Source organism: Bufo gargarizans, chromosome 3 (assembly GCF_014858855.1).
Source record: "Bufo gargarizans isolate SCDJY-AF-19 chromosome 3, ASM1485885v1, whole genome shotgun sequence".
Classification (NCBI taxonomy): Eukaryota; Metazoa; Chordata; class Amphibia; order Anura; family Bufonidae; genus Bufo; species Bufo gargarizans.
The window spans coordinates 229,892,131-229,917,961 of NC_058082.1; the positions used below are offsets into that span (position 1 = coordinate 229,892,131).

The window sequence follows — 25,831 nt, forward strand, 5'->3', positions numbered from 1 at the left end:
TGAACACATTGTGTGGCAGGATGAACTCCAGAAGTGTCAGAACCAAGTGATTATGACTGTTACAATGAACTTGTCTTTCTTGAAGGAAGTACTGTATAGATTGAATCCCCAAATCATGGGGTATAGAACTATACAGAGCTTCACATCAAGACTTGCTAGTAGTACATCATCCTCTAGGACAATACCATTCACCCTCTGAAGGACGCCCATTGTGTCAAGTAAATAGGAAGGCAGCGCCTTCACAAATGGACGTAAGATCGTGTCCACATATACACTGATGTTCTGTGTGCCTTACAAGCTGAAGGGCTGAACTGGCTGAGACCATTGTGGGGCTGCTATTGTTGCAGTGGATGCGTGGCATGCGATTATGTCACCCAGGGTCGTGAATTCACGAGTAATGTCACCCAGAAACAGTATTCCATCAGACAATTTATCAACTGTCTAACAAAAGGTGTCATATATAAAGCCACGTGTATATGCGGCCTTGAGTTCGTGGGTAAGACTACCCGCAGACTCAGAAGGCGTGTGGGTAAACACGTGGGAGACATGCGACATTATAGAGATACTCCCTTGGCAAAGCATGGTGCGAGTCACCACGGGGGCACCCTCTCGGGCATTAAATTCATGGGCATCGAATCAGTGCCGTACCCCAAAAGAGGGGGGGACTGGGATAGAAGAGTTCTACAGTGCGAGGCATGGTGGATTTTTGAACTGAGAACTGTACAACCTGGGGGGCTCAATGAGCAGCTATCATATGGCTGCTTCATTTAGCCTGAGTTCGATCTGGCTTCTCTGACTCCTCTTTCTCAGTCCGATGGCGAGTCTACTGTGACTGAGCCTTAATTGATTGCTCCTCCTATTGTACTACCCCTATGGCCGGCTGGCGTGGGGGCTATAGAGTGGGGTTATAGATCTGAGCTGTTTTGGCCTGATAGTTGCTTTTCGTTAGCCGTGGGAATTTACTCCTGAATTATTTGGATCTCAGAGGTTTGTTTACTCCTTCTGTTGGTTAGCTTTGGTTTGGAGATATACAGAGGAGTTGCTGATTTTCTTTATGATGTCCAAAATGCCCTACAGCGCACTATCTGCATTCACAAAAAACAGTAGTTAATCTATTACTATTTAGTAAATGCTTTACGATAAATAGTGGAGAGGAGAGGCGCTGTCATCCCGCAGTTATTGTCCCCTCCTCCTTCACTCCAATACCTGCCTCCGTCTGCGGGATACAAGAGGGGAGGGACACACTCCTTCCCTGACGTCACTCCCCTTGGGTCACATGGCATGCGCATCATCGAGACTCACACATGATCGGGAGGTGTGGCGGTCATGTGATCCACTGGGGGAGGTGGCAGTTTGTTTCTGTTTGCTTCACCGGGCTACACACATGACCCGGTCACGTGGCAGACAGCTGACCGCTGAGGGAGGCATGCCGGCATTCCCGGCTTTCTTTAAAAGGCGCCACTTTACATGTGGCAATGTTGCTGCCACAAGCCAGAACACAGCCGTATCCGTGTGGACCGATACATGGGGGGCTAAGATAAGTACTGAGGCTTATGTAATTGAATGCATCATTTTACTGGGGTTTACTTTCTCAATTGCATCTGATTGTTGTATTGTGACCCAGTGGAAAGTGGTGGTTTTGAGTTTGGGTGTGCGGTCACCAGCACAGCCCAACAAAGAGACTACCACCTCAGAAACTGGGATCATTACCAACAGGTCCCCTGATGACTCGGACTAATGTCCAACGAAACACGTTGGAACATTTACTAGGACCAAAAGAATGACATTTTTGGGACAATTACTAGGACCAAAAGAATGACATATTGGTAACAGGGCCCTCCACCACAGTGTGCCAAATCTGGGCAGTCTCCATTGCTGTGTAGGAACAGGGAGGGCTTAATAGGTGTCCACGGGCAACTGTGGGATATTTCTGTGGATAGTGCAACTGTCCCTTCAAGGTACATCCATTGCAGGGAGAGACTAGTGGTCAGAGACCCAGTATTAGTTTCCCCATATCCCTAGCTCTTGGTTACCATTGGCGCAGCGAATGGTGTATATCATATACATTTAGGGATTTAACTGTTAATTATTAAAAGTTACGTTTTAAGGTATCTATTAAGTATTGTATATTTTGTGGAACTTTACGGTACCGTCTTCATTTAGGCAGTGATAGCATTCCCTGTCCTTGAGCAGGTACTTCGTGATGTAATGGGGCTTGTCCAAGACTACTATGTTCCCCACCTTATCTGAGGGCTTTATAACAATGGTATCATCCCTTTCCAAGGACAAAAGCCCATCCAGCCCATTTTTATTCAAGTTTCTAATAAATATTTATTTTAACTGTACATACAGGCAGTGATACGTTTGAATCCAGTACGGTCTAATGACCTATAGTTTTTTCAGTGAACTCTGAAAAGGTAAAATACCCCTATTAAAATATAACTTTTACTAATACCATTAAAAAGCCCACATTATTTTCACTATTTTCAATAATTATATATCATATATATATATTTGGCACCAGAATATTGATACGAGTCACACTTAAATAGCAGGGGTGTATATATATATATATATGCAGAGAATCGGACAGCACTCCAAGACTTGAAAAAAGTAGAAATCTTTATTCACCCATGTGAAGAATAATTGCAACGTTTCAGCTCACAATCGAGCCTTTCTCAAGCAATGAAACACAAGACTGTGCATGTCTTATACAGCTTTTTCAAAAATCAGACAACCAATGAATTTTACAAATCAAGACATGTGACTGGTGAACATGTGAAAGTAGTTCACCTCATTAGATCATGTGAACAATTACTTATGCAAAGTACCATACTGCTGGATACACAGGGATGTGTCCATTAGTGTTGTATCCAAGCTTGTAACATTTAAATAACGTATACTACAAAGTGCATATGTGCATAAATAAAGTGCATGAAGATACAAAAAAATTAAATCATGTATTAATGTTTAAAATCATACACCACAGAGGCTGAGGGAAAACAGTGAAGGTTTGATCATGTTCGACAAAACCGCATGTTCATGTGAATACTGGCCAAAAACAGCCCTGTTAACTAATACTGTCAAAACCACAGCATGTCAAAGACAAACCTCCACCCACAATGTGCGCTCGCAACTGCGCTCCAATATATCCTCGGCAGCCAGATATCATACTTTTGCCGTGTGGGAGCTATTGCATACGCACAATGTGACATTATTAAAGGCATCGTCTTTGTAGCAAAGCGCTTGACACTGTATATGCTTCACTGTCAGGACCAATCAGAGAGGGATCCAACCTTCCGGGTAGATCAACCCCTCCAAAGTTATGGTCAGGTAAGGGGGACACCACATGCAAATGTAGTGCACCCCGAACCGTCCCATTATAACGGTCCATAGACAGTGTAATGGGGATCTCCCATATAAATCACTTGATAGCAGAAAAATGGTTTTGACACATCGTGGATGCAGTAACAGAAAAAATTCTATCCAGTTAAATTCATACACATAGAACATCACAAGCTGTCGCATGTATCCAGACTTCTATGTTCACTGTTTCCGCATCAGTCTGTGTGGTGTCTAAAAAACAAATAAGAGAAAATTACTCATATGCTTGTGAATCTTATCTAAATTCCATCATCACAACAGGGATCATGCCAGAAAGCATAAAGAGTGGGATATCAGGCAAACAGTAATCTAGAAGCATCCAGGATTATATTCCACATTTAACCCTTTAGGTTTTAGGCTATCTAAAGTGTAGATCCACCACATTTCTTTGTTTTTCAATATTTTTATTCGATTGCCCCCTCTCCTGGGGGGAGGTACATGATCTACAATCCAGCATGTTAATTCACGTTCTGAATGTTTCTGCTCAGAAAAATGCTTCGGTACTGGTAAATCATGTCGTTTTTGGCGAATTGAAAATCTATGGTTATTTAACCTGGTTTTCAAATCAGTGGAGGTTTCTCCCACATACAGAATTTTACATGGGCAGGTTAACACATAGATTACAAAATTAGAATTGCACGTCAAATGAAAATTAATAGGATAAGTTTTACCAGTGGCAGGATGTATAAAGCTGCGTCCCTTGCCTATGTATTTGCAATTTACGCAGCTTAAACATGGGAAGCTGCCCAATCCATATTTTGACAATTTCATTTGACGTGCTCGCTGCCTTGAGCCACAATCTGCTCTCACCAATTGGTCTTTCAGACTGCTAGCTCTCCGGTATGAAAACAGGGGAGGCAGTCTAAATTCTTCAATATCACTGAAGGTATTGCCCAGTATACTCCAGTGTTTTCTAATAATCTTGCTGATAGCTGCACTTTCCTCCGTATGAGTAGAGATAAAAGGAATCCGACGTTGGGGATTTTCCTTATCTTTCCTCACTAAGGTCAACTCTCTGTCCATCTCCAGGGCCTTATATTTATGTGTCTGTAGCAACTTTGGCGGATAACCCCTATCTTCAAACTTCCTTGACATATCCTCAAGGGCCTCCGTCAAATTGCTCTCCTCTGATGTTATTCTACGCACCCGCAAAAATTGCGAGTACGGTAAATGCCTAACCATATTTTTCGGGTGATTACTATCATACCTTAATATGGTATTCTTGTCAGTAGGTTTAGTGTATAGTTTAGTAAGGAACTTTTCCCCAGACCAGACAACCGTGGTATCAAGGAACTGTACCTCAGTGTGTGAGAAAATCAAAGTGAATTGGAGATCACTATCAATGCTATTCAAATACATATGGAAGTCAATTAGTTCCTTCTCCGTGCCAGTCCAAATGAGGAAGACGTCATCGATATAACGCCACCACCGCAGAACATGTCTGAAGTGGTGTGAAACATAGATGACGTCTTCCTCAAATTTTCGCATAAAAATATTTGCGAACGTTGGGGCCACATTCGACCCCATCGCTACTCCCCTTAATTGCTTATAAAAGGAATCTTGAAACAGAAAATAGTTCCAATGTAGAACAATGCGCAAAAGAGATAAAATGAAATGTATAGCTGATTCAGTCATTGAGGAGAGTGCCAACATACATTCAACAGCCGTTATGCCCAACGTGTGGTCAATTGAGGTGTAGAGAGAGACTACATCGAAAGATGCAAGAATATATGTCTGCTCTCTATCCACCTCAATTGCGTTGAGTTTACACAAAAAATCGGTCGTGTCTTGAATGTATGAGGTCGCCCCTGTCGCAAAATTGCGAAGTATCTTGTCCAAAAAAATTGCAATGTTGCTGAATATTGACTCAGAGCCAGATACTATCGGCCGGCCAGGGGGATCAACCAGAGATTTGTGGACCTTGGGAAGCACATACATCACAGGTGTGACTGGATGTGTCACCACAAGGTACTCACAAAGATCCCGGTCGATCACCCCTGCCGCCAATGCATCAGTAAGACACTGTCCAATAATCCTAGCAATCTCAAATTTTGGGTCATAATTAATCAACAAATACACATTTGTGTCACCAAGCTGACGTTCTATTTCCGCAATATATTTATGTTTATCCAGGATGACTACCCCCCCACCCTTATCGGCAGGTTTAATTACCAAATGGGGATCATTCCTTAATTGATCTAAGGCGGCTATTTCAAATTTCGTCATGTTAGGACGGGTAAATCTATGAGTAACAGATGATTTCAGAGCGGACAAATCCTTTTTAACCACATTCATAAAGGCCTCCAACGCAGGGTTGTCAACCACTGGTGTGAAGGTACTTTTCCCTGGTAGACTGAGTCTCCTCATGCAAAACTCGCTCGCAGGAGGGGAGTCAGTCTGCACTTTATTGTGAAACCATATTTTTAATTTTATAGATCTAAAAAAACCACACATATCTGTCTCAAGATTAAACCAATTAACATGTGCATTTGGACAATATGATAATCCCTTAGAGAGTACACTCACTTGAAACGGTGTGAGTAACTTGGAGGATAAATTAATGACAGTCATTTCTTCCTTTGCTGCGGTTTGTTCTGTGGTCGTAGCTTGCTGTTCCGGGTTTTTATGCCGTCTGTGTCTACGTCCTCCTCTTCGGGTCCGGTTCCGTTTACAGGTGCTGTTTCCTTCCCTAAAAAAGGGGCGCGAGAAGATGTGGATGTGGACAACTGTGGCAATCTCTTCTTTCTTTTATTATCATTATAATTCACATTAGGATTTCTGGTATCCGTCTGCCAGGTATAAATATTCCCTTTCTTATAATCGTCCAAATCTCTGTTCCATTTGGAACGCTTGATTTCCTCCGCCTCGACTTGGGTTTTTAGTAGCCATGCGGCCATCCTTTTATCTCTACTCATACGGAGGAAAGTGCAGCTATCAGCAAGATTATTAGAAAACACTGGAGTATACTGGGCAATACCTTCAGTGATATTGAAGAATTTAGACTGCCTCCCCTGTTTTCATACCGGAGAGCTAGCAGTCTGAAAGACCAATTGGTGAGAGCAGATTGTGGCTCAAGGCAGCGAGCACGTCAAATGAAATTGTCAAAATATGGATTGGGCAGCTTCCCATGTTTAAGCTGCGTAAATTGCAAATACATAGGCAAGGGACGCAGCTTTATACATCCTGCCACTGGTAAAACTTATCCTATTAATTTTCATTTGACGTGCAATTCTAATTTTGTAATCTATGTGTTAACCTGCCCATGTAAAATTCTGTATGTGGGAGAAACCTCCACTGATTTGAAAACCAGGTTAAATAACCATAGATTTTCAATTCGCCAAAAACTACATGATTTACCAGTACCGAAGCATTTTTCTGAGCAGAAACATTCAGAACGTGAATTAACATGCTGGATTGTAGATCATGTACCTCCCCCCAGGAGAGGGGGCAATCGAATAAAAATATTGAAAAACAAAGAAATGTGGTGGATCTACACTTTAGATAGCCTAAAACCTAAAGGGTTAAATGTGGAATATAATCCTGGATGCTTCTAGATTACTGTTTGCCTGATATCCCACTCTTTATGCTTTCTGGCATGATCCCTGTTGTGATGATGGAATTTAGATAAGATTCACAAGCATATGAGTAATTTTCTCTTATTTGTTTTTTAGACACCACACAGACTGATGCGGAAACAGTGAACATAGAAGTCTGGATACATGCGACAGCTTGTGATGTTCTATGTGTATGAATTTAACTGGATAGAATTTTTTCTGTTACTGCATCCACGATGTGTCAAAACCATTTTTCTGCTATCAAGTGATTTATATGGGAGATCCCCATTACACTGTCTATGGACCGTTATAATGGGACGGTTCGGGGTGCACTACATTTGCATGTGGTGTCCCCCTTACCTGACCATAACTTTGGAGGGGTTGATCTACCCGGAAGGTTGGATCCCTCTCTGATTGGTCCTGACAGTGAAGCATATACAGTGTCAAGCGCTTTGCTACAAAGACGATGCCTTTAATAATGTCACATTGTGCGTATGCAATAGCTCCCACACGGCAAAAGTATGATATCTGGCTGCCGAGGATATATTGGAGCGCAGTTGCGAGCGCACATTGTGGGTGGAGGTTTGTCTTTGACATGCTGTGGTTTTGACAGTATTAGTTAACAGGGCTGTTTTTGGCCAGTATTCACATGAACATGCGGTTTTGTCGAACATGATCAAACCTTCACTGTTTTCCCTCAGCCTCTGTGGTGTATGATTTTAAACATTAATACATGATTTAATTTTTTTGTATCTTCATGCACTTTATTTATGCACATATGCACTTTGTAGTATACGTTATTTAAATGTTACAAGCTTGGATACAACACTAATGGACACATCCCTGTGTATCCAGCAGTATGGTACTTTGCATAAGTAATTGTTCACATGATCTAATGAGGTGAACTACTTTCACATGTTCACCAGTCACATGTCTTGATTTGTAAAATTCATTGGTTGTCTGATTTTTGAAAAAGCTGTATAAGACATGCACAGTCTTGTGTTTCATTGCTTGAGAAAGGCTCGATTGTGAGCTGAAACGTTGCAATTATTTTTCACATGGGTGAATAAAGATTTCTACTTTTTTCAAGTCTTGGAGTGCTGTCCGATTCTCTGCATATATTACAAGGTGGAAAGCTCATTCCTTTGGACACAGCACCTGAGCCAACAGACTGGTGCCGCCAAATCTCCTTTTCTGCTATATATATATATATATATATATATATATATTTGTGGTCCTGGCTACGTTGCGAAGCCTGGTATGTGAGTCTGAAACCTAATCTAACTAGGTGGCTAGTGGTGTGCCTTTAGCCACGTGATGAGGGTAGGCCAAATAAAGAGGGCATACCCTGAGGGAGATGTATGAAGAAGGGTCGGGAGGGAGGGGCGAGAGAGGACGAGCACCAGGTGAGCTGGGCGGCGGGGCTTAAGAAGCCCCCTACGCCCCTCCCACAAAAGCAGGCTGGTGTGCCTTTAGCCACGTGACGAGGGTAGGCCAAATAAAGGGGGCAGAAAATGCGAGTAGGAAATGGTTATGATACAACCCTTTTATTGTAGATGGTAGCATTACCGTACTAAGTTGGAGAAAGCTCTGGTGATTTCAGCTTTTGGATACGGGATGTATTGTGAGAAACAAGATTACTTCCATCGACCCATTTTGCGTATGATATGAGCCAGGACCCCGTGTTTGGATGCGGCGAAGGCGGCTACGATCCGGAATAAATGGCCCGAGATGGCCGAGACGGTCAAACCCTAAACCTGATGCGAGGCTGCGCATGTGTTTGATGAACTGCGAGGACGAAAGTGGCCGTGAAGGGAAAGAAAGGAGAGGGCTGGCTGGAAGAAGATAAAACGCTCGTGTCTGCGGGTGAGTTGGCTTAGTACGGGGCCTGTATTGTGAGGGGAGGTGCTGGTGAATTCCCCGGGCCGGAGAAAGCCGTAGAAACTTAGATAGAGGGCTGCTTTGAGAATGGGCCAAAAGGACTGCTGTCTAGGGAGGATGAGATTTTCCTGAACAAGTCCCCCCAGAAGGGTTGCCTGGAGGGTTCGGCCTTGTTTGATCTCTTCTGAATACCCCGCAATGTGGCTTTTATGGCATGGGAAGAAAAAATGGAGTTGCTGTCCGGATGACAGATCATGAGGTAATGCTGGACCCCCGAAAAATACAACCTGATGGTGCTGTATGAAAGGTTTGTGGCAGTATGCCAGGAAAGCCATGATAAATGTGACTTCGCTCGCGTTGCCCCTAGGATGAAGGTGAGAAAAAATCTTGAAAGCCTTCCAACCTGACTTGTAGTTCCTGGTGGAGTTCTCGGACAGGGACTTGCGGATGAGAAACTGAGACACTGATATGTGCCTGTCTAGTCCAAGATCAGGGAGCCGAAATCCGGGGGGTATCCCGACTCTTTCGGTTTGTGGCATGACCTGGAAAAAAAGGTTTAGATTTAGGCGAGACAAGGCATCTGCTGCAACATTCCTGATGCCCTGGATGTGGGCACAAGAGATGTGGAAGCTGAATTTTAGAAGCTAGCCAAGTGAGTTTGCGTAGGAAGCGCATAACCTTGGGCGAGCTGGACCTGCCTTTGGTGAGGATGTAGACTACTGTGCGGTTGTGAGTAATGAAGCATACCGGCATGTTGCTCGATTCTTCGCCCCAGACTTGCGCAGCCGCCACGATGGGATACAACTCTAGGAGAGGAGAGGACTGAATGGCCTGAGGGTCTGAGTGGATTTGGGAGGGCCAGGAGTCCGCGAACCACTGGTGGCCAAATAAGGCACCGAACTCGACGGATGCGGGCCGCATCGGAATACACGGTCGGACAGGTGGGACTCCAGTAAGGGACGAACAGGGAGATGCCATTCCATTCTGATAGGAAGACCCTCCACATGGCTAGGTTGGCCAGGGCTTCTCGGTCCAGTTGAATCAGTGAATCTTGTGTTGTGGCTGTAGGCAACAATTGGAGGAGTCTTGACGTGAAGGATTGACCCTGTGGCATGATACTGGTGGCAAAGTTGAGAGAGCCAAGCAAGGACTGTAGGTTGCCCTTAGACATGGTCCTGGATCCTACGTGGGTAGAAATGGACGTTTGGAGCCTGACTAATTTGTCCTCTGGGAGTCTGGCCTCCATTCTGCGGGTGTCTAAAGAGATGCCTAAGAAAGTGATGACCGTGGAAGAGCCATAGACCTTCGATTGCGCCACCGGGAACTGTAAAGCAGTGAAAATGCTGAGGAGACTTTCCAACCTGTCGGGCACATGGTTTGGTTGCTCGACCAGTAAGAAGTCATCCAGGTAATGGATTACTCTGGGACAGTTGCCGTGGTTTACCAGAATCCAATGGAGGGCCTGGGCGAACTCATCAAAGTGCCAGGGGCTGCTCTTTGACCCAAACGAGAGGCAGGTGGCAAAGTAGTACTAGTCCCTCCATTTGAGTCCGTGAAACCTCCAAAAGTTGAGGTTGGACTGGCAACAGCTTGAAGGCGTCCGAGATATCCGCCTTTGAAAGTCAAGCGCCCGCCCCCACTTGTAGGATCAGTTGTATGGCTTTGTCCAGGGAAGAGTAGTGCATGGAATACTCTTCAAACGGGATCAATGAGTTGAGACTCAGGATACTTGATGCATGAGGCGCTGACAAGTCGCGAATCAAACGCTTTTTATTGGTGTACTTTTGCTGACCAGACCGATTGGGCTTACCATATAGACCTGGAAAGGAGGTTGGGAAAAGGTGCCTATGATCAATCCCTTCTGCAACTCTGCCTGCAGAAGAGAGTCCACCGAGGCCGGGTCCTCCATGGCTGACACAAGGTTGGGGGCCTCCCATGAACCCCGGGGCAAGATGACAAGACTGGTGTGGAAGCCTACGGAAAACTCGGACAGCAGGAATTTGACAAAGCCGGGTTGTGGTGGGTTTTGAAGAGGGAGACAAGAATGGGGACATTGATGTTGGCTAGTCAACTTTTTGCCGAGCGCTGGGAGCAGGAGGATTGGGGATTGGCCCGAAAGCAGGTAGAACAGATGTGGAGAGCCTTACACTTGTTGTGATTACAGAAGCTAGCATTAAAATTGTTGCACAATTGATTTTTCCCTAGGTATACAATGGGGCGACCTAATTTATCCAGGAGCGGACCTGGCTTTTGGGGGGCTGAAGTGCTGGGCTGCTGTTTGAGCTGGGAGGTGACGTGCGAGTTTGGGCACCAGTCAGACCAGAACAGTTCCATATCTAAGGATGCCCAATTGGTGACATGCTGGAACTGGGCGAGGGCTGCGGCTGCCTTCGCCGAGAATGACCGATGGTAGTCGTAATAGGCGAATCCTCCGTATTTGTACCCGAGCTCCGTGACCCTGTATAGGTATGAGTCAAGCTCCTCCCTTCTAGCTGGGTGTGCCGAGCAGATGATGTCCCGATACAGGCTGAACGCAAGCACGAACTCTGGGATGGAGAGTTTTTTGTTGAGGCGAGTGTCTTTGGCTTTCAGTACAACGGACACATCGCTGTCTGAGATGGTCCTGTTTTCCACGGTGTAATGGGTGGAGATGAGGACCACCGCCAAATTTACATCCTTGCCTGAAAGTATACTTCTGTGCAAGTTTTCGGGTACAAAAAAGGAAGAAGCAATCGCGGGGGCCCTGGAAAACCTACCTGGGGAAGAAGGCCGGGAAGTGGAAGGACCAGGGGAGGGACTGGTGAGAGCGGAAGGTGACGCGTCCCTGCTTTCGACTGCCTGGAGTCTGCTATTTATGTCGGACAGGTTGTTGATGGTGGCATGCAGTTGAGTTAGGGACAACTGGATGGTCGACATAAAGACTTGCTCCGTGAACCCCGTGGATGGCTCTGAAAACAAAAGGCGATATAGTTCGGTCTTACAGGCTGTGGCCGAATGGCGGCTCCCTCGCTTGTTCAGCTCGGCGATCATCTTTGGGATTGTCCAAGTCTGGTAAGATGAACGGCTTGCTCGCTCCGACATCGTGGACTCTACGGTTGACAGAGCGTCCTTGAGGTCGGAAACGTGAGACATGTTTTTTTTTTGCTGAAAAACGAAGAGGGACATGAGAGAAGCTGGAGGGGGATGATTGGGGAATGAGATTGAGTGGCGCTGTCGGGGAACGCTCGCAGCGAGGTGGGAGGGGGGTCTTCCATCTGGCCGGCGACCAGGGGACTTGTAGTCCCCTTGCTGGGCATGATTGTCAACTTACCTTAATTCACCGGAGCCGTTTGTGCCGAGATTTAAAGGGGCTTCATCTGAAAAGAACAGTTGCCACGATTGGCTACCGAAATAACGAATCGTGCCTTCTACTTACCTGGAACAAGATGAATAAATTCTAACGGGTACCCACAGGTTAGCTTAGCACCTGAAAGAACAAGACTGTACATGTTGACTTCATGAACTGTGACTGGGACGTGACCAGATGTTCATCGGGTATGATAGTGCTGGTGCCAGAAACGAATGTGTGACTGCTGCGGAGGCGGGCAAGGCGTGGGGAATGCGCAAAATGGAAAGACTAGCAACACGGGATCTGCTGAGTGAAACGTGTACCAGGGCGATCCTGGGGGCCGGAAATATGTGAACAAGAGCAAGAAATGGTCCAGGGCGTACCTGGTAAGGATGACTGTTGGGAAACGTGGGGCCTGGGCGTACCAGGCCATTAGGTTGGTGTGAGAATGCGTGATGCAGCGCACCAGCGGGAAACGACATGGGTTGCGTGACCCGAGGAGAAGACCAAGAGAGAGGGATAGGACACAGAAAATAGAAACGACAAATGGAAAGATGGGAATACAGGGCGTACCTGTGGTGAGACGAGGGAAAAAACCCTGACAAATGGGGCGGGGGGGTACCTGAGCAAGGGTGGCGGTGGGATTGAAGTGCAAGAAAGTGAGAGGAAAGTAATGTGAAGAAGGCAGGGCGTTCCTGCGGACAGGAGAGTATGGAAGAAGGATGTGTTTAAAACCTGATTTATTTATTTTTTTAAACTTGTGGCGGCCGTGGCAGAACCTTCAAGCCGCTAGACTCTCCCCTGTCACAGAAGCATGGTGGCCACCACTCGGCCGGAATGAGTGACGGAGGCCATGCGGACGCTAGCCGTGACAGTGGATGCCCGGGCAATGGTCTGGAGCTGATGGAAAGATGTGACAAATCCAAACTGGTGCCTGGCAGCGGGGTAGAATGGGAAGGAATGCAACCGTTTGAGGCAGTGAGGAATGCTGTGTCGCACTCATGACCCTTTGCGCAACTACCAACCACGCAACCAATGTCGCACCAAAAGGGGTTCTTGCTGTTCGTGAGAAACAGGCGCCCCCATCGAGCAGCACCCCGCCCATCCGGAGCGGCCGCAGGACAAGTGCGAGTTATGGATGAGCGTAGGCCCCCCGAGGATCTGCCGGAACCCACGACCCCAGACAACCCAGCAGATGGGGCACCATAAATGGATGCAGGCTGGTGCAGCTAACAGTTTAAGCTGCTGGGCATAGCAGAGCTGTGTGTGTGGAACACCCAGCTCTGCTACATCGGGGGAGGGGGGTGGTGGGGGGTGCCCCCAGCATCATCACCCCAGTGCCGAGCCCGCTGCTGCTTCTGTGTGAGAATCTACCACACAGAAAGCTGGAGGAGCATTGTGGAGACATGGTTGCAGATGTTCATGAGGGAGCTGGATGCGGGTGGCCCAGCGTGGGGCGGCTCTGGAGCCGCCGGGAATCACCCCATGACGGTATGTCATGAACATCACAGTCTCCTGTATGTCACATCGGAGGGGGATCTATGGGGGACGACGCTGGGAACCCGGGGTAATGAACTGCAATGGCTGCGAGGTACAGGGGGCACGGCCGGCAGCCCCCGCTGACTTCCGGCTCACCGCGCGGCGGTCACGCGATGCACTCCACGCTGGAGCGCATGACGGCAGGCGGAAGAGGCGAGAGAGGCAGAGGACCGGCCGGGTGCGGGGTAACGACTGCGGGGTGGACAGGACGGAACCTGGAGGGGGGTGAAAAGAAAAACCGGAGGGGGCAACTTACCTAAGAAGCGGCGGGTGCATAAGCCCACTCACCACGCCAAGGTCGCCTCTTTTGAGTGGGACCTACTCTGACAAAAGGGTAGGGTTTTGTCACCGCACTGCGCTGCGCCCTTTTGTCAGAGTAGGTCCCACTCAAAAGAGGCGACCTTGGCGTGGTGAGTGGGCTTATGCCTTTTGATCAAAATGTACACTAATGCCTCTTGTACAGCATGCAGTATGGGGGCTGTACACTTTTATATAGCGCTGATAAGCAAGTTAGATCAAAGCATAGCATTGTGGATGTGCGATCCAGTTCTGTTCTCCCCCCCATGTATACTAATGGTCTATTTTTTTCTTTACTGGTATCAGCACTCCTCCCATTCGGCACAGGTGGTTTTAATCACACAAGTCTGCATATAGTGGTCATTGACCTGTAGCTCCTGATAGCAATGGACATGTTGTGTTAGACAGCTGTTCACATGGTGCAGTACTGCGTGGTGGCCTTTGTTTTTGTGGTGCTGTTCTGGTGGGACCCAGTGCCATGGGTGGCATTGTCAGACAGCAGGGATGCTGCTTTGACTCCTGGGTCCCGCCGCCTACCAGGGCATTACTGATTTGTCACCGCACTGCGCTGCGCCCTTTTGTCAGAGTAGGTCCCACTCAAAAGAGGCGACCTTGGCGTGGTGAGTGGGCTTATGCCTTTTGATCAAAATGTACACTAATGCCTCTTGTACAGCATGCAGTATGGGGGGCTGTACACTTTATTATAGCGCTGATAAGCAAGTTAGATCAAAGCATAGCATTGTGGATGTGCGAATCCAGTTCTGTTCTCCCCCCATGTATGAATATATATATATATATATATATATATATATATAACATAATAGTAAACCTCTAAGAATTGAAAGCAGTGATTTATTTTGGGGGGAAAAAAATTAAGATTTTTTTTCCATTGAAAATACGCTTTTCAATGAAAAAAAAAAAAAATCTACCCCATATGTTTGATATTGCCACATCCGTAATGACCCGGACTACATAAATATCATGTAAATTATCCCCTATGAACGCCAAAAAAAAGACATTTTCTTAAAAAAAAGGGGTTTTATTGCAAAAAAGTAGTAAAACGAAAAAAAAAAAAACCTATATGTATTTGGTATCACTGTAATCGTAGTGACCCGGAGAATAAAGATATTATGTTATTTATACCGAAAAATCAACGCCATAAAATTTATAACATAAAAACGCAGTGGCAGTATTGCTGTTTTTCCCATCTCCCTACCAGAAAGAGTTAATAAAAGTTAATCAGAATGTTATGTGTACCCCAAAATGGCACCATTAAAAACTACAACTTGTCCTGCAAAAAACAAGTCCTCATAAAGCTATATAGACTAAAAAATAGAAAAGTTATAGCTCTTGGAACATGAAGATTAAAAAGGGAAGAAAAAAGCTTGGTGAGTAAGGCCCAAAACAGGCTGGTCAAAAAAATCCTCCATGGAATCCACAGTAAAAATGTCTAACCTGATGTGCATTGTCATTTGTGTAATTTATCAAGTAAACATTATGTAAATTGAATTCGTTTTGACAAAATATTAGCTTGAAGTTTACCCAAATGGCACACCTCTGGTAACCAGCAAAGGTTTCATCAATAATTAAGCTTGAAGTTTCTTGTAAAATTTGACACTAAATATATCTCAAGAACCTTACCCCTTAACCCTGGTATTTCCTGTTCTTCCTGATGTACCATGGAATGCTAACCTCATAATTCATTTTTCTCACTTTTTATTAGATTTTAAATGTATATATATATATACAGCAAAACCTTGCTCACAATTTAGATATTATGCAGCAGCGGTTGAGTAGTTTCCTGGTTAATAGGTGAAGACTGAAGACAAATGGATCTCAATCTCCTAAAATCAGACGATAAAAATGTTTCAGTTTGTCCGGCAACTGCCACCATTTGCAATGGCACAAGCTGTCTATTGCCCCCCGACAACTTTAATAAGATCCTTAACACTGTCTTGACTACAACGATCACAATATTGTTGGCTCTTGTCATGTTCTCCCTGGGCTGCAGTGTGAACGTCAAGAAGTTTTGGGGCCACATTAGGTGGCCTTGGGGTATTATAGTAGGTTTTCTTTGTCAGTTTGGAATCATGCCAGTTGCTGGTTTTGTGCTAGCACTTGTGTTTAATGTCCATCCACTTCAAGCTATTGTTGTTCTTATTATGGGATGTTGTCCAGGAGGCACTGGTTCCAACATTTTGACCTACTGGGTGGATGGGGACATGGATTTAAGGTAAGATTGCAAATTATATATTCATCTTATATATGTAATGACTTCTGTTTTCTGTATAATTTTTGCTTACTTTTTTTTTAATTACAAATGTAGTATCAAAAACTAGTAGTAAGTAGTATGTCTGACAGTTGCTTCTTTCCATCCTTCTACTGAAAAAATTACTAGTGTGCGGAATCCAGGCTTCTACAGTTATATAGGTTGAAAAAGGACACAAGTCAATCAAGTTCAACCTTTCTCAGATTAATTTATATGAGGTTCATTGTTAGATTGATTATAACCATTAGTGCAGTTTGCTATTAAGTAAGCATCTAGCCCTTTTTTAAATGCTGACATAGTATCTTCCATTACTACCTCTTGGGGTAGGGCATTTCATAGCTTGACTACTCTTACTGTAAAGAACCCTTTCTTGTATTGAGTGTAAGGCTTGTTTCACACTTGCTTTGTGAATTCCGATTTTGAGATCCGACAAAAGATCTGAAAACCGGAATTAAACGGATCCGTTTTGATTTTGCACATCAGGATGCATCCATTGCAGTTGTGTGAAACCAAAACGGAACAGAATGGACTGGTCACTAAATACATTGAAAGTGAATGGGTGTCGGATCAGTTTTTTTAGGCTCCCATCCGACAACATTGACTTAGTTTTCTTTTTGGTGCCGGATCCGTTTTTTTCCATTTTTATGACCAGACACAAAACGGGATTCTGCCAGAACAAAGACTTCCTGATGCATCCTGAACGGATTTCTTTCCGTTCAGAATGCATGAGGACTAAACAGAAACTTTTTTCCCGGTATTGAGATCCTCTGCCGGAAAACAACAACGCAAGTGTGAAACCGGCTTAAATCATCTTTCCTCCACAAGTAAAGAATATCCCCTGGTCCTCGGTAAATTTGGGAATGAATCATGTCCCATTTCTTTGTTTTGACCACACATGTATTTGTACATGTAAATGAGATCACCTCTTTTTCCAAGCTAAACAAGCCCCATTTTTTAAGCCTCTCATTATAAGAGAGACATCCTAAGCCGATTACTAACCTGGTGGACCTTCCCTAAACCCTCTCTAGCTCTCCTATATCTTTTTTTAGTATATGGAGCCCATAACGTGATGTCCTTTTTAAGATGTGGTTTAACAAAAGGGTGATATTACATTGTGATCACAAGGCTTTCGCTCTCTTTTTCTACACTCTATAATCATATTTGCTTTTGCAGCTGCTGTCTGACATTGAGTACTGCTTAGTTTACCTGTTACCACAATACCAAATCCTTCTCTTGTTCTGTTGTTCCCAGTTTTATTCCATTTAAAAGATACTATACGAAGGTTTATTTTTACTAAATTCAATCATATCAAATAGTTAAAAACGTAAATATACCGTATTCTTCACCCCATAAGTCATATACTAATGTGAATACTAATGAGCTGCTTCCATTATGGAAGCGCTCATTAGAACCGGAGGACTGGGAAGCGGTGAAGGCTTTGTACTCACTACTTCCTGGTCCTCGGCTGTCGGCTGTGCAGGGCTGCGCACAGCGTGAGGCGCTCTGTGACGTCATGCTGTGCGCAGCCTTCACGGCACAGCCGACAGCAGGAGGATGCAGATCGCGCTGGAGTAGAGGAATGGCGGCATCCAGGAGCAGGAGAGGTAAGTGTTTTTTTTTTTATATATATATCTTTATGAGGCTGATGGACACTTCTGGGGGCTGGTGAGAGGCACTGGGGGCTGATGGAGAGGCTGCTGGGGGCTGATGGAGAGGCTGCTGGGGGGTGATGAGAAGCTACTGGGGGCTGATGAGAAGCTACTGGGGGCTGCTATAAGGCTACTGGAGGCTGCTATAAGGCTAATGGGGGCTGCTATGAGGCTAATGGGGGCTGCTATAAGGCTACTAAGGGCTGCTATAAGGCTACTGGAGGCTGCTATAAGGCTACTGGGGGCTGCTATGAGGCTAATGGGGGCTGCTATAAGGCTACTGGGGGCTGCTATAAGGCTAGTAAGGGCTGCTATAAGGCTACTGGGGCTGCTATGAGGCTAATGGCGGCTGCTATTAGGCTAATGGGGGCTGCTATGAGGCTACTGGGGGCTGATATTAGGCTACTGGGGCTGCTATAAGGCTACTGGGGGCTGCTATAAGGCTACTGGGGGCTGCTATGAGGCTACTGGGGGCTGATATTAGGCTGGCCACCCCGCCACCCGGCAGGATCCCGCACCTGCTGCGGTCAGTGCTGACCGCGGCAGTGCGAGGGTTAATGCGCCAGCATCTGTATTTTCACCGATGCGGACGCATACAGCAGTGGTCCAGCTATCAGTGACTGCCGGGCCGCTGATCGGGTGGGTGCAGGAGCTGTACATGTACAGCGCTGGTCCTTAAGTCACGTCCATCACCACCAGCGCCGTAAATGTACAGCGCTGGTCCTTAAGGGGTTAAATACCTGAAAACAAAGTGATTTATTTGCTGAAAGAACTGTGAAGGAATATTTTGCACTAAATGTGATCCAGGTTAGGGGTAAATGATTTACATTGTTAATCTTACAACTGAGAACCATTAACAGACTGTTTCTCGCATTTGCCAATTTTGCTTTTGCGTTTTTACAGTTTTTGACTGAATCAGTTCCTTGGCCAGAGAACAAATCCAGCTTTCTGAGACTTAAAGGGGTTGTCTCACTGTAGCAAATGCCATATCAGGTAGAGAAAGTTAATACAAGTCACTTACTAATGTAGTGTGATTATCCACCATTACATGATATACTGCTTATTTTCAGGCGTTACGACCAACCTGCAATCCAGCAACAGTGGCCGTACTTGGACACTCTAGGAAAGGGCGCTGGCCTATGCGCACTCCCGCAGTCCCGGTGCCTTTTTCTATAGTGTTCAAGCACGGCCATCGACCTGCAATCCAGCAGGGTGGTGATAACCGGGGAAACGAGTAGTGTATAATGCAATTGAAAAATGAATCAAGCCAGCAACGGAAACAATATGGACAACCACAATACATTAGGAAGCACCTGTATTAACTTTGTCTACATGATAAATGCAATTTGCTGAAGGGAGACAACTCCTTTAAATACTGATGACTTATCCTCTGTATCGATCATCAGTATCTGAATGGTGGGAGTCAGATACTCCGCTGCCTTCTCTCAGCTTTCCCTAGGCCAAGTGATGACACGTTCATCTGTCACATGGCCTAGATGTAGCTCAGCCCTATTATAGTGAATGGTGTAGCACAGCCGCTATACAATGTACGGTCCAGCGCTTGGTGAGCAACGGTGCCTTCTCAAACAGCTGGTCGGCGGGGGTCCAGGATGTTAGACCCCCACTGATCAGATACTGATGACCTTCATCAGTATTTAAATCCCAGAAAACCCTTTTAAGCATTTTAGAGACAAGTCCTTATCAACACAAATATCTCTTTAGCTGATATGAGATAAGACTTGAGAGAAATCCATTTCACCTTATCTACTGCATACATTTATATATGGTCATATCTCAGCAGACTCTTCAGACCAGATGTGGAGATAAGCGAGCAGGAAGCTTCTTGATTTTTTTTTATCTGTTGTCAATCTTGTTTTGCACCTACATATGCCACCAGAAAGTTGTGACGTTTTCTTAGGTCCCTATTAGACTGCACTATTTTCAGGCCAATTATCAGGAACGAGCGTTTATAGGAATTCTCGTTCTCGATAACTGATGAACAAGCAAACACTCGTTTGTTGGCCGATTGCCAGTTTTTATCCGGATGAAAGATGCCAGATTATCGGCAGCACATTTCCATATGAAATCAGTGATGTGCTGCCGATAACCATAAGAAATGAATGAGGGGGGCATGGCTGCGGTACCAATCCTTCCTCCCGCCTGTGTAATCAGGCCAGTGCAAACAAGTGAAGATGGCTGTATTATCATCCACCAAACATTGGGCAGTTTAATACAGGCCGAACTCTAATATGGCCATTTCCAAAACCTTTTTCCCCTTTCTACCACAGTGATACACGGTTATAGTTGAAGCAGAAAAGTTGCCAATAAACAGTATACAATAAAAATCCATATACCATTTTGAAATGGTATTTAAACACAAGAAAAATCTATATATTTTACCTCGATATATGTGAATCACTATGTCTGCTCTAACATAACCTGATCAATAAGTGGATAATGTCACGAAAGAATGATGTCAAAAAAACACCTGGGACCCGAGGTTAACACAGAATTCCGTCAATGGATCAGGACCATAGTTACAGGAGACCGTGGCTGTATATGCATGTCCATGCAGACATTCAGTGGTCCCATGACAAAACTGCCTATAATAAGCAGACACAGTGCCCCTATGGCAGACCCAACTACTTCCCCAATAGCAGTGCCAGACAAGTGCCTCTATAAAGGGATTACCCCATGAACATCACTTATCTCCTATCTATTCACAGTATAGGTGAGAAATAATTCACATGCCCTATTATCTGCACCAATGTATGAATAGTACAGCGGACGCTGAGTCCAGGTCAGTCATTTCATACTCTATTCTCCCACCGTGTGCTCTCAAACAGTGAATGTAATCCATAGGAGGAGAGGACAATTCCAGGATTCCTCTCAATTCCAGGATTCCTCTCCATTATGGGCCACGTGTTTAGGAGTCCTTTCTATGCATTGCATGGACATGTTGTGTCACCAACACTCTGACTCTCCAACTGACACAGCCTCTTATGTAAGGACATGAAGTCATTCCAAAGAGCCTCAAAGTCAGTGTCATAGGAATGAATGGAGAAACTGACTTCCTGTCCCTACATAAGACGCGGTGTCAGTAGGTGGTCACATGACACAGCTGATAACAAAGTGAATAACTCAGTCACAGGTAAAAAGATTAGTTTTACTACAATTTACATAATTTACCTTTGTAATAGACCAGCGAATAAACATTTTTGTGGGGGTGCTACTTTAATAGGGCTTGTATGAGTTGACAGAGTTCGTTGCACAGTGCAAGTCACATGCCACCTTAACAGTGTGACGCTGGACTACCTTAGGTCAGCAGCCTGGACTGGCACCTGAGCGGCAACTTCCTGCCCCTGCTGACTGTTCACCAAAACACCAATGCTGTAATGACAGCAGTCAGGAGACCACTGTCATGGACATAGTCTCCAGTCTGTCCAGGACTGCCCAGGCGGTGGGTTTAACCCCCTTGTATATAGTTAGGCTGCTCGGTAATTTTTTTTACTGTATGTAACTCAGTAAACTAAGTTAACTTCCTCTGGTCATACAGTAGGTTTTAGGTGACAACTATAGTAATGTGAGTCAAATGGGCTTTCTTTTCACAAAATGCTCTAATTTCCAAAGTTATAACAATTTACTTGGTGTTTCAGATATGCCAATTTTACCTAATAAATATTTTCTTCTTTGCAGCTTGAGCATGACCACCTGTTCCACTTTATTTGCCCTTGGTATGATGCCTTTGTGTCTGTATGTATACACCAAAAAATGGGTTGATTCCAATGCCATTGTTATACCATACGATAGTATAGGTAAGTAAGAACACAAATACCTCCTTCTTGGCCATGTTGCCGAGATCTTCTTTTGATAATATAATGGATAACTAAACCTATTAGGCTGAGTGAATGCTTCCTTGAGAGCCCAATTATGGGGCCGTTAAAGGGGTTGTGCCAAGTGTTTTTGAATCAATTTTAGCATATGTTACCGCTGCCGCAGAATTATGCATAAAGCAATCTTTAGTTTCTTTAGGCTTCTTTCATACTAGCGTATAGGCTTTCCGTTTCTGAGATCCGTCATGGGCTCTCAGAAGCGGTCCAAAACAGATCAGCTTTGCCCTAATGCATTCTGAATGGAAAAGGATCCGCTCAGAATGCATCATTTTGCCTCCATTCAGTCTCCATTCCGCTCTGAAGGTAGACACCAAAACACTGCCTGCATGGTTTTTCTGTCCGTCATGTGGTGAAGAGCAAATACGTTTTCTTTGACACAATCTGACACAATAGAAAACGGATCCGTTCCCCATTGACTTTCAATGGTGTTCATGACGAATCCGTCATGGCTATAGAAGACATAATACAACAGGATCCGTTCATGACGGATGCATGCGGTTGTATTATTGTAACGGAAACGCTTTTGCAGATCCATGATGAATCTGCAAAAAAAGCTAATGTGAAAGTAGCCTTACATAAAACTGTTTTTCTTGAGGTTTTCCCTTAGTTACAGCTGTTTTGAACCCTTCAATATAAGGATCTTCTCAAGATGGCTCTTGTGCCAGTTCTCTGAGGCCAAAACTGCTTTCCATCACTTCCCATATACACTTGCTGTAGCCAGCAGCTTCCTGCCAGCCAATCAGATTGGATTACTGAGAGACACGCCTCCTCACTCTGAAGCCTAATGCAGGCATGCAATGGCCCTCTGTCTTCTGTTTATACTAAAGGGAAGACAGACAAGCTATAGCAACAGTACTTTAAGGGACCAGTGGAAAGGGACAGGCAACATTAATGAAAGCTGTTATTATAAGGTAATTCGATTGGCAATAATTGACACACTAACTCAGATATACATGCTTAGCTCTAATATACTAGCAAATAAAAAAAATATGACAGATGCACTTTAAGTTATCCCCTCTGCACAGCATACAGGATAACTAGCTGATTGCTGGGGATCGGACCCTCATCTATCATGCGAACGCAATGCTGCTCCATTAATTCTCTATGGGAGCTCTGTAGGTAGTCAAGTACATTTAACCTCCCATAGAGAATAAATGGAGCAGCAGTGCGCATACATGACCTGCCGCTCCATCCTAACGAGACCTCATTCTCCTGATTGGTAGGGGTCCCAGTGGGTAGGGGATAACCTAAATAATTGGCAAAACCCCGCAAGGAAGAACCTTCAAAAACTGATCCTTTTTGGATGATCCCCAATTTCCATGATCACTTTGGAAAAAAGGGTACCATGGAGCAACTAAGGTGATCCCTCTCTCTTCCACTCTGTTTTACAAACAGCATGCAATTCTTAATGCTGCCCGCTCGGAAGTTTGATCCAAGTGTTAAAGGGGTTGTCCAGGATTGGGAAGATTGGTGTGTGTGGACAACAGTGCCCTAAATTTTACACTCATGCCTCTCCTATCTTTACCAGCAGGGGTCAAGTCCTGGGAAAAAAAGTGTGGGAACTCACCCAAGATCCACTGCAACCCCCCCCCCCCCCCCTCCAAAAAATAAAAAAGCACAGAAAATCTAGCATGCTGTAATTTGTGTCGCTGCGGACTAAAAAATAAATTAAAAAAATAGCACTTTTAGAAAAGTTTGTCCTGGGATTCGATCTCATGACCTCTACACAGCAGAAGCAAGGCATATGCCCTCACAGCTATGAAAGCTGTCTAGCTTGCTACTTAAAAAAAATATATATATAAGACTTCTACTGTAGGTAACTTTGCCCACTGTGTATGGATGTAGCAGAGCTGGGTGTGTTGGGGCAGCTGTCATGTGTATGGTTGTACACTAGGTATCAGTACACAAGGTATCAGTAGAAGTATCAGAAAAAGAAAAAAAAACACTTTTAGTTTGTCCTGGGATTCGAACTCATGACCTCTACACATTACAGGCAAGGCATTTACCCTCACAGCCATAAAAGCTGTTGAGGTAGTTGCTTAAAAAAAAAAAACTAAGACTTCTACTTATACCTAGTGTACTGATACCTAGTGTACAACCATACACATGACAGCTGCCCCAACACACCCAGCTCTGCTACATCCATACACAGTGGGCAGCTGTCATGTGTATGGTTGTACACTTGGTATCAGTAAACTAGGTATCAGTAGAAGTCTTATAAAAAAAAAAAAACACTTTTAGAAAAGTTTGTCCTGGGATTCGAACTCATGACCTCTACACATTACAGGCAAGGCATTTACCCTCACAGCCATAAAAGCTGTTGAGGTAGTTGCTTAAAAAAAAAAAACTAAGACTTCTACTTATACCTAGTGTACTGATATCTAGTGTACAACCATACACATGACAGCTGCCCCAACACACCCAGCTCTGCTACATCCATACACAGTGGGCAGCTGTCATGTGTATGGTTGTACACTAGATATCAGTACACTAGGTATAATTAGAAATCTTATATTTTTTTTTTTAAGCATTTACCTAGACGGCTTTCATGGCTGTGAGGGTAAATGCCTTCCTCTGATGTGTAGAGGTCGTGAGTTCGAATCCCAGGACAAACTTTTCTAAAAGACATTCTAAATGATCTCGTAGTGAAGGAGATGATGTCATTAGGGGGCGGGGCGCCATGAGAGGAGTCGCAGGCAGCGGCACCGCACAGACAGCTTCCTCTCAACTGAAGCCGCCCCTCCTCCCTTAACCTGCCCTGCACAGTGCGCTCCGTCTCCCCCTGTGAATCTGATTCAGCCGTGAAAGGGCTGAGGCTGAAAGGGAACGGCGTTCCTGCCATGAAAAAAGTGCAGGAACGCCGTTCCCATGCGTTCCCCCTCCACTCGACCCCTGTTTACCAGACAATTCTTATGCCACTTTTGCCATTGAGAAAATCCCAGCCGGAAGTGCAGTTTTTCTTACAGTCAGTGACGTACCGGGTCCCTTTCTGCCGAGCGAAGCCTCTTCTTCCGCCCAGCAGTGAGCCCTGATGGGCGGGCTTTAGCGCTGCCCTAGCCTGTAAAATGGCTATGGCAAAGCAAAAGCTCGCCTATCATAGCCGGTGACGTCACCGAACACACTGCTGGGCGGAATCCTCCGCCCAGCAGCGTGTTATGGTAAACAAAAGAGCCCTTGCCCTGCCCGATCCTGCTCAGGGCAAAGGAGAGCATTGAAGCATAAAATGCTATGATGCTAACATCAGGGGGGCTGCCTGGATGAAATTATGGGTATGTCTGGGTTCAGCTCTGAACCCAGACAACCCCTTTAAGCAACTTTTAATCTTTTTCCTTCTCACTGCAAGTAAAATACAGTATGTCTGTATTTGTGGTTACTGGGATCGTGTGTGTCGTGTTTTGCTTTATTTTTAAAGAAAGAATTCTAGGAAACCAGGGTGCTTAAACCCAACATCATGGAACAACACATTAATCTTTACTAGTACCTAAATCTGGCCTTAGTTTTATAATTGTGTAAGTCCTTTAGTCCAGTTTTTGATGTTTGTTTTAGACATAAATAGGTTTGGTCTTAAATAGAGTCACTACCACTATAGAAGCCTATATAACAGGTAGATGCTCTTTAATTTTTAACTGTTAGAATGTATAAAGCATACTATAAAGGCTTGTTCATACAGTATTGATTTGTTAAGTCAAAACCGTGAGTATAGCCTAAGCATAAAGTGGGTGAGTGGGCCAAGCATCGTCTAAATGTATATTAAAAACAAAAAAGAGAGACTCACGTCTTCAGGTCAGATCAGGGTCCAGCATGAGCTCCCCTCTCTGCCACTTTCAAACCCTGCCTGACCACAAGTGTGACGTGCCATCTACATGCATGTCCTCATAATAAAGGCAGGCAAACCATGCTTTTTTTTTTTAAATCAAGAATCGGGCTACTCAAGGTACTGTAGCATTCCTTGGAATTTTCCAGTTATTTTTCACTAGTATACATGCTGAGGTTTTCCATTATCAACCACCCTTTTCACGCAATGTTTTGGGGGGACA

At 44.8% G+C, this 25,831-nt stretch overlaps 1 protein-coding gene across 1 annotated transcript in view; it reads left to right on the forward strand.

Moving 5' to 3' along the window:
* Window positions 1-15,644: 15,644 nt before the first annotated feature.
* The window catches only part of LOC122932654 (ileal sodium/bile acid cotransporter-like), a 28,741-nt gene continuing 18,554 nt past the window's right edge, over window positions 15,645-25,831 (forward strand). The window contains exons 1-2 of the mRNA XM_044287187.1: window positions 15,645-16,216; window positions 21,598-21,716. Coding sequence (XP_044143122.1) covers window positions 15,813-16,216; window positions 21,598-21,716 — 523 coding nt within the window. The 5' untranslated portion in view covers window positions 15,645-15,812. The remainder of the gene's footprint in view (window positions 16,217-21,597; window positions 21,717-25,831) is intronic.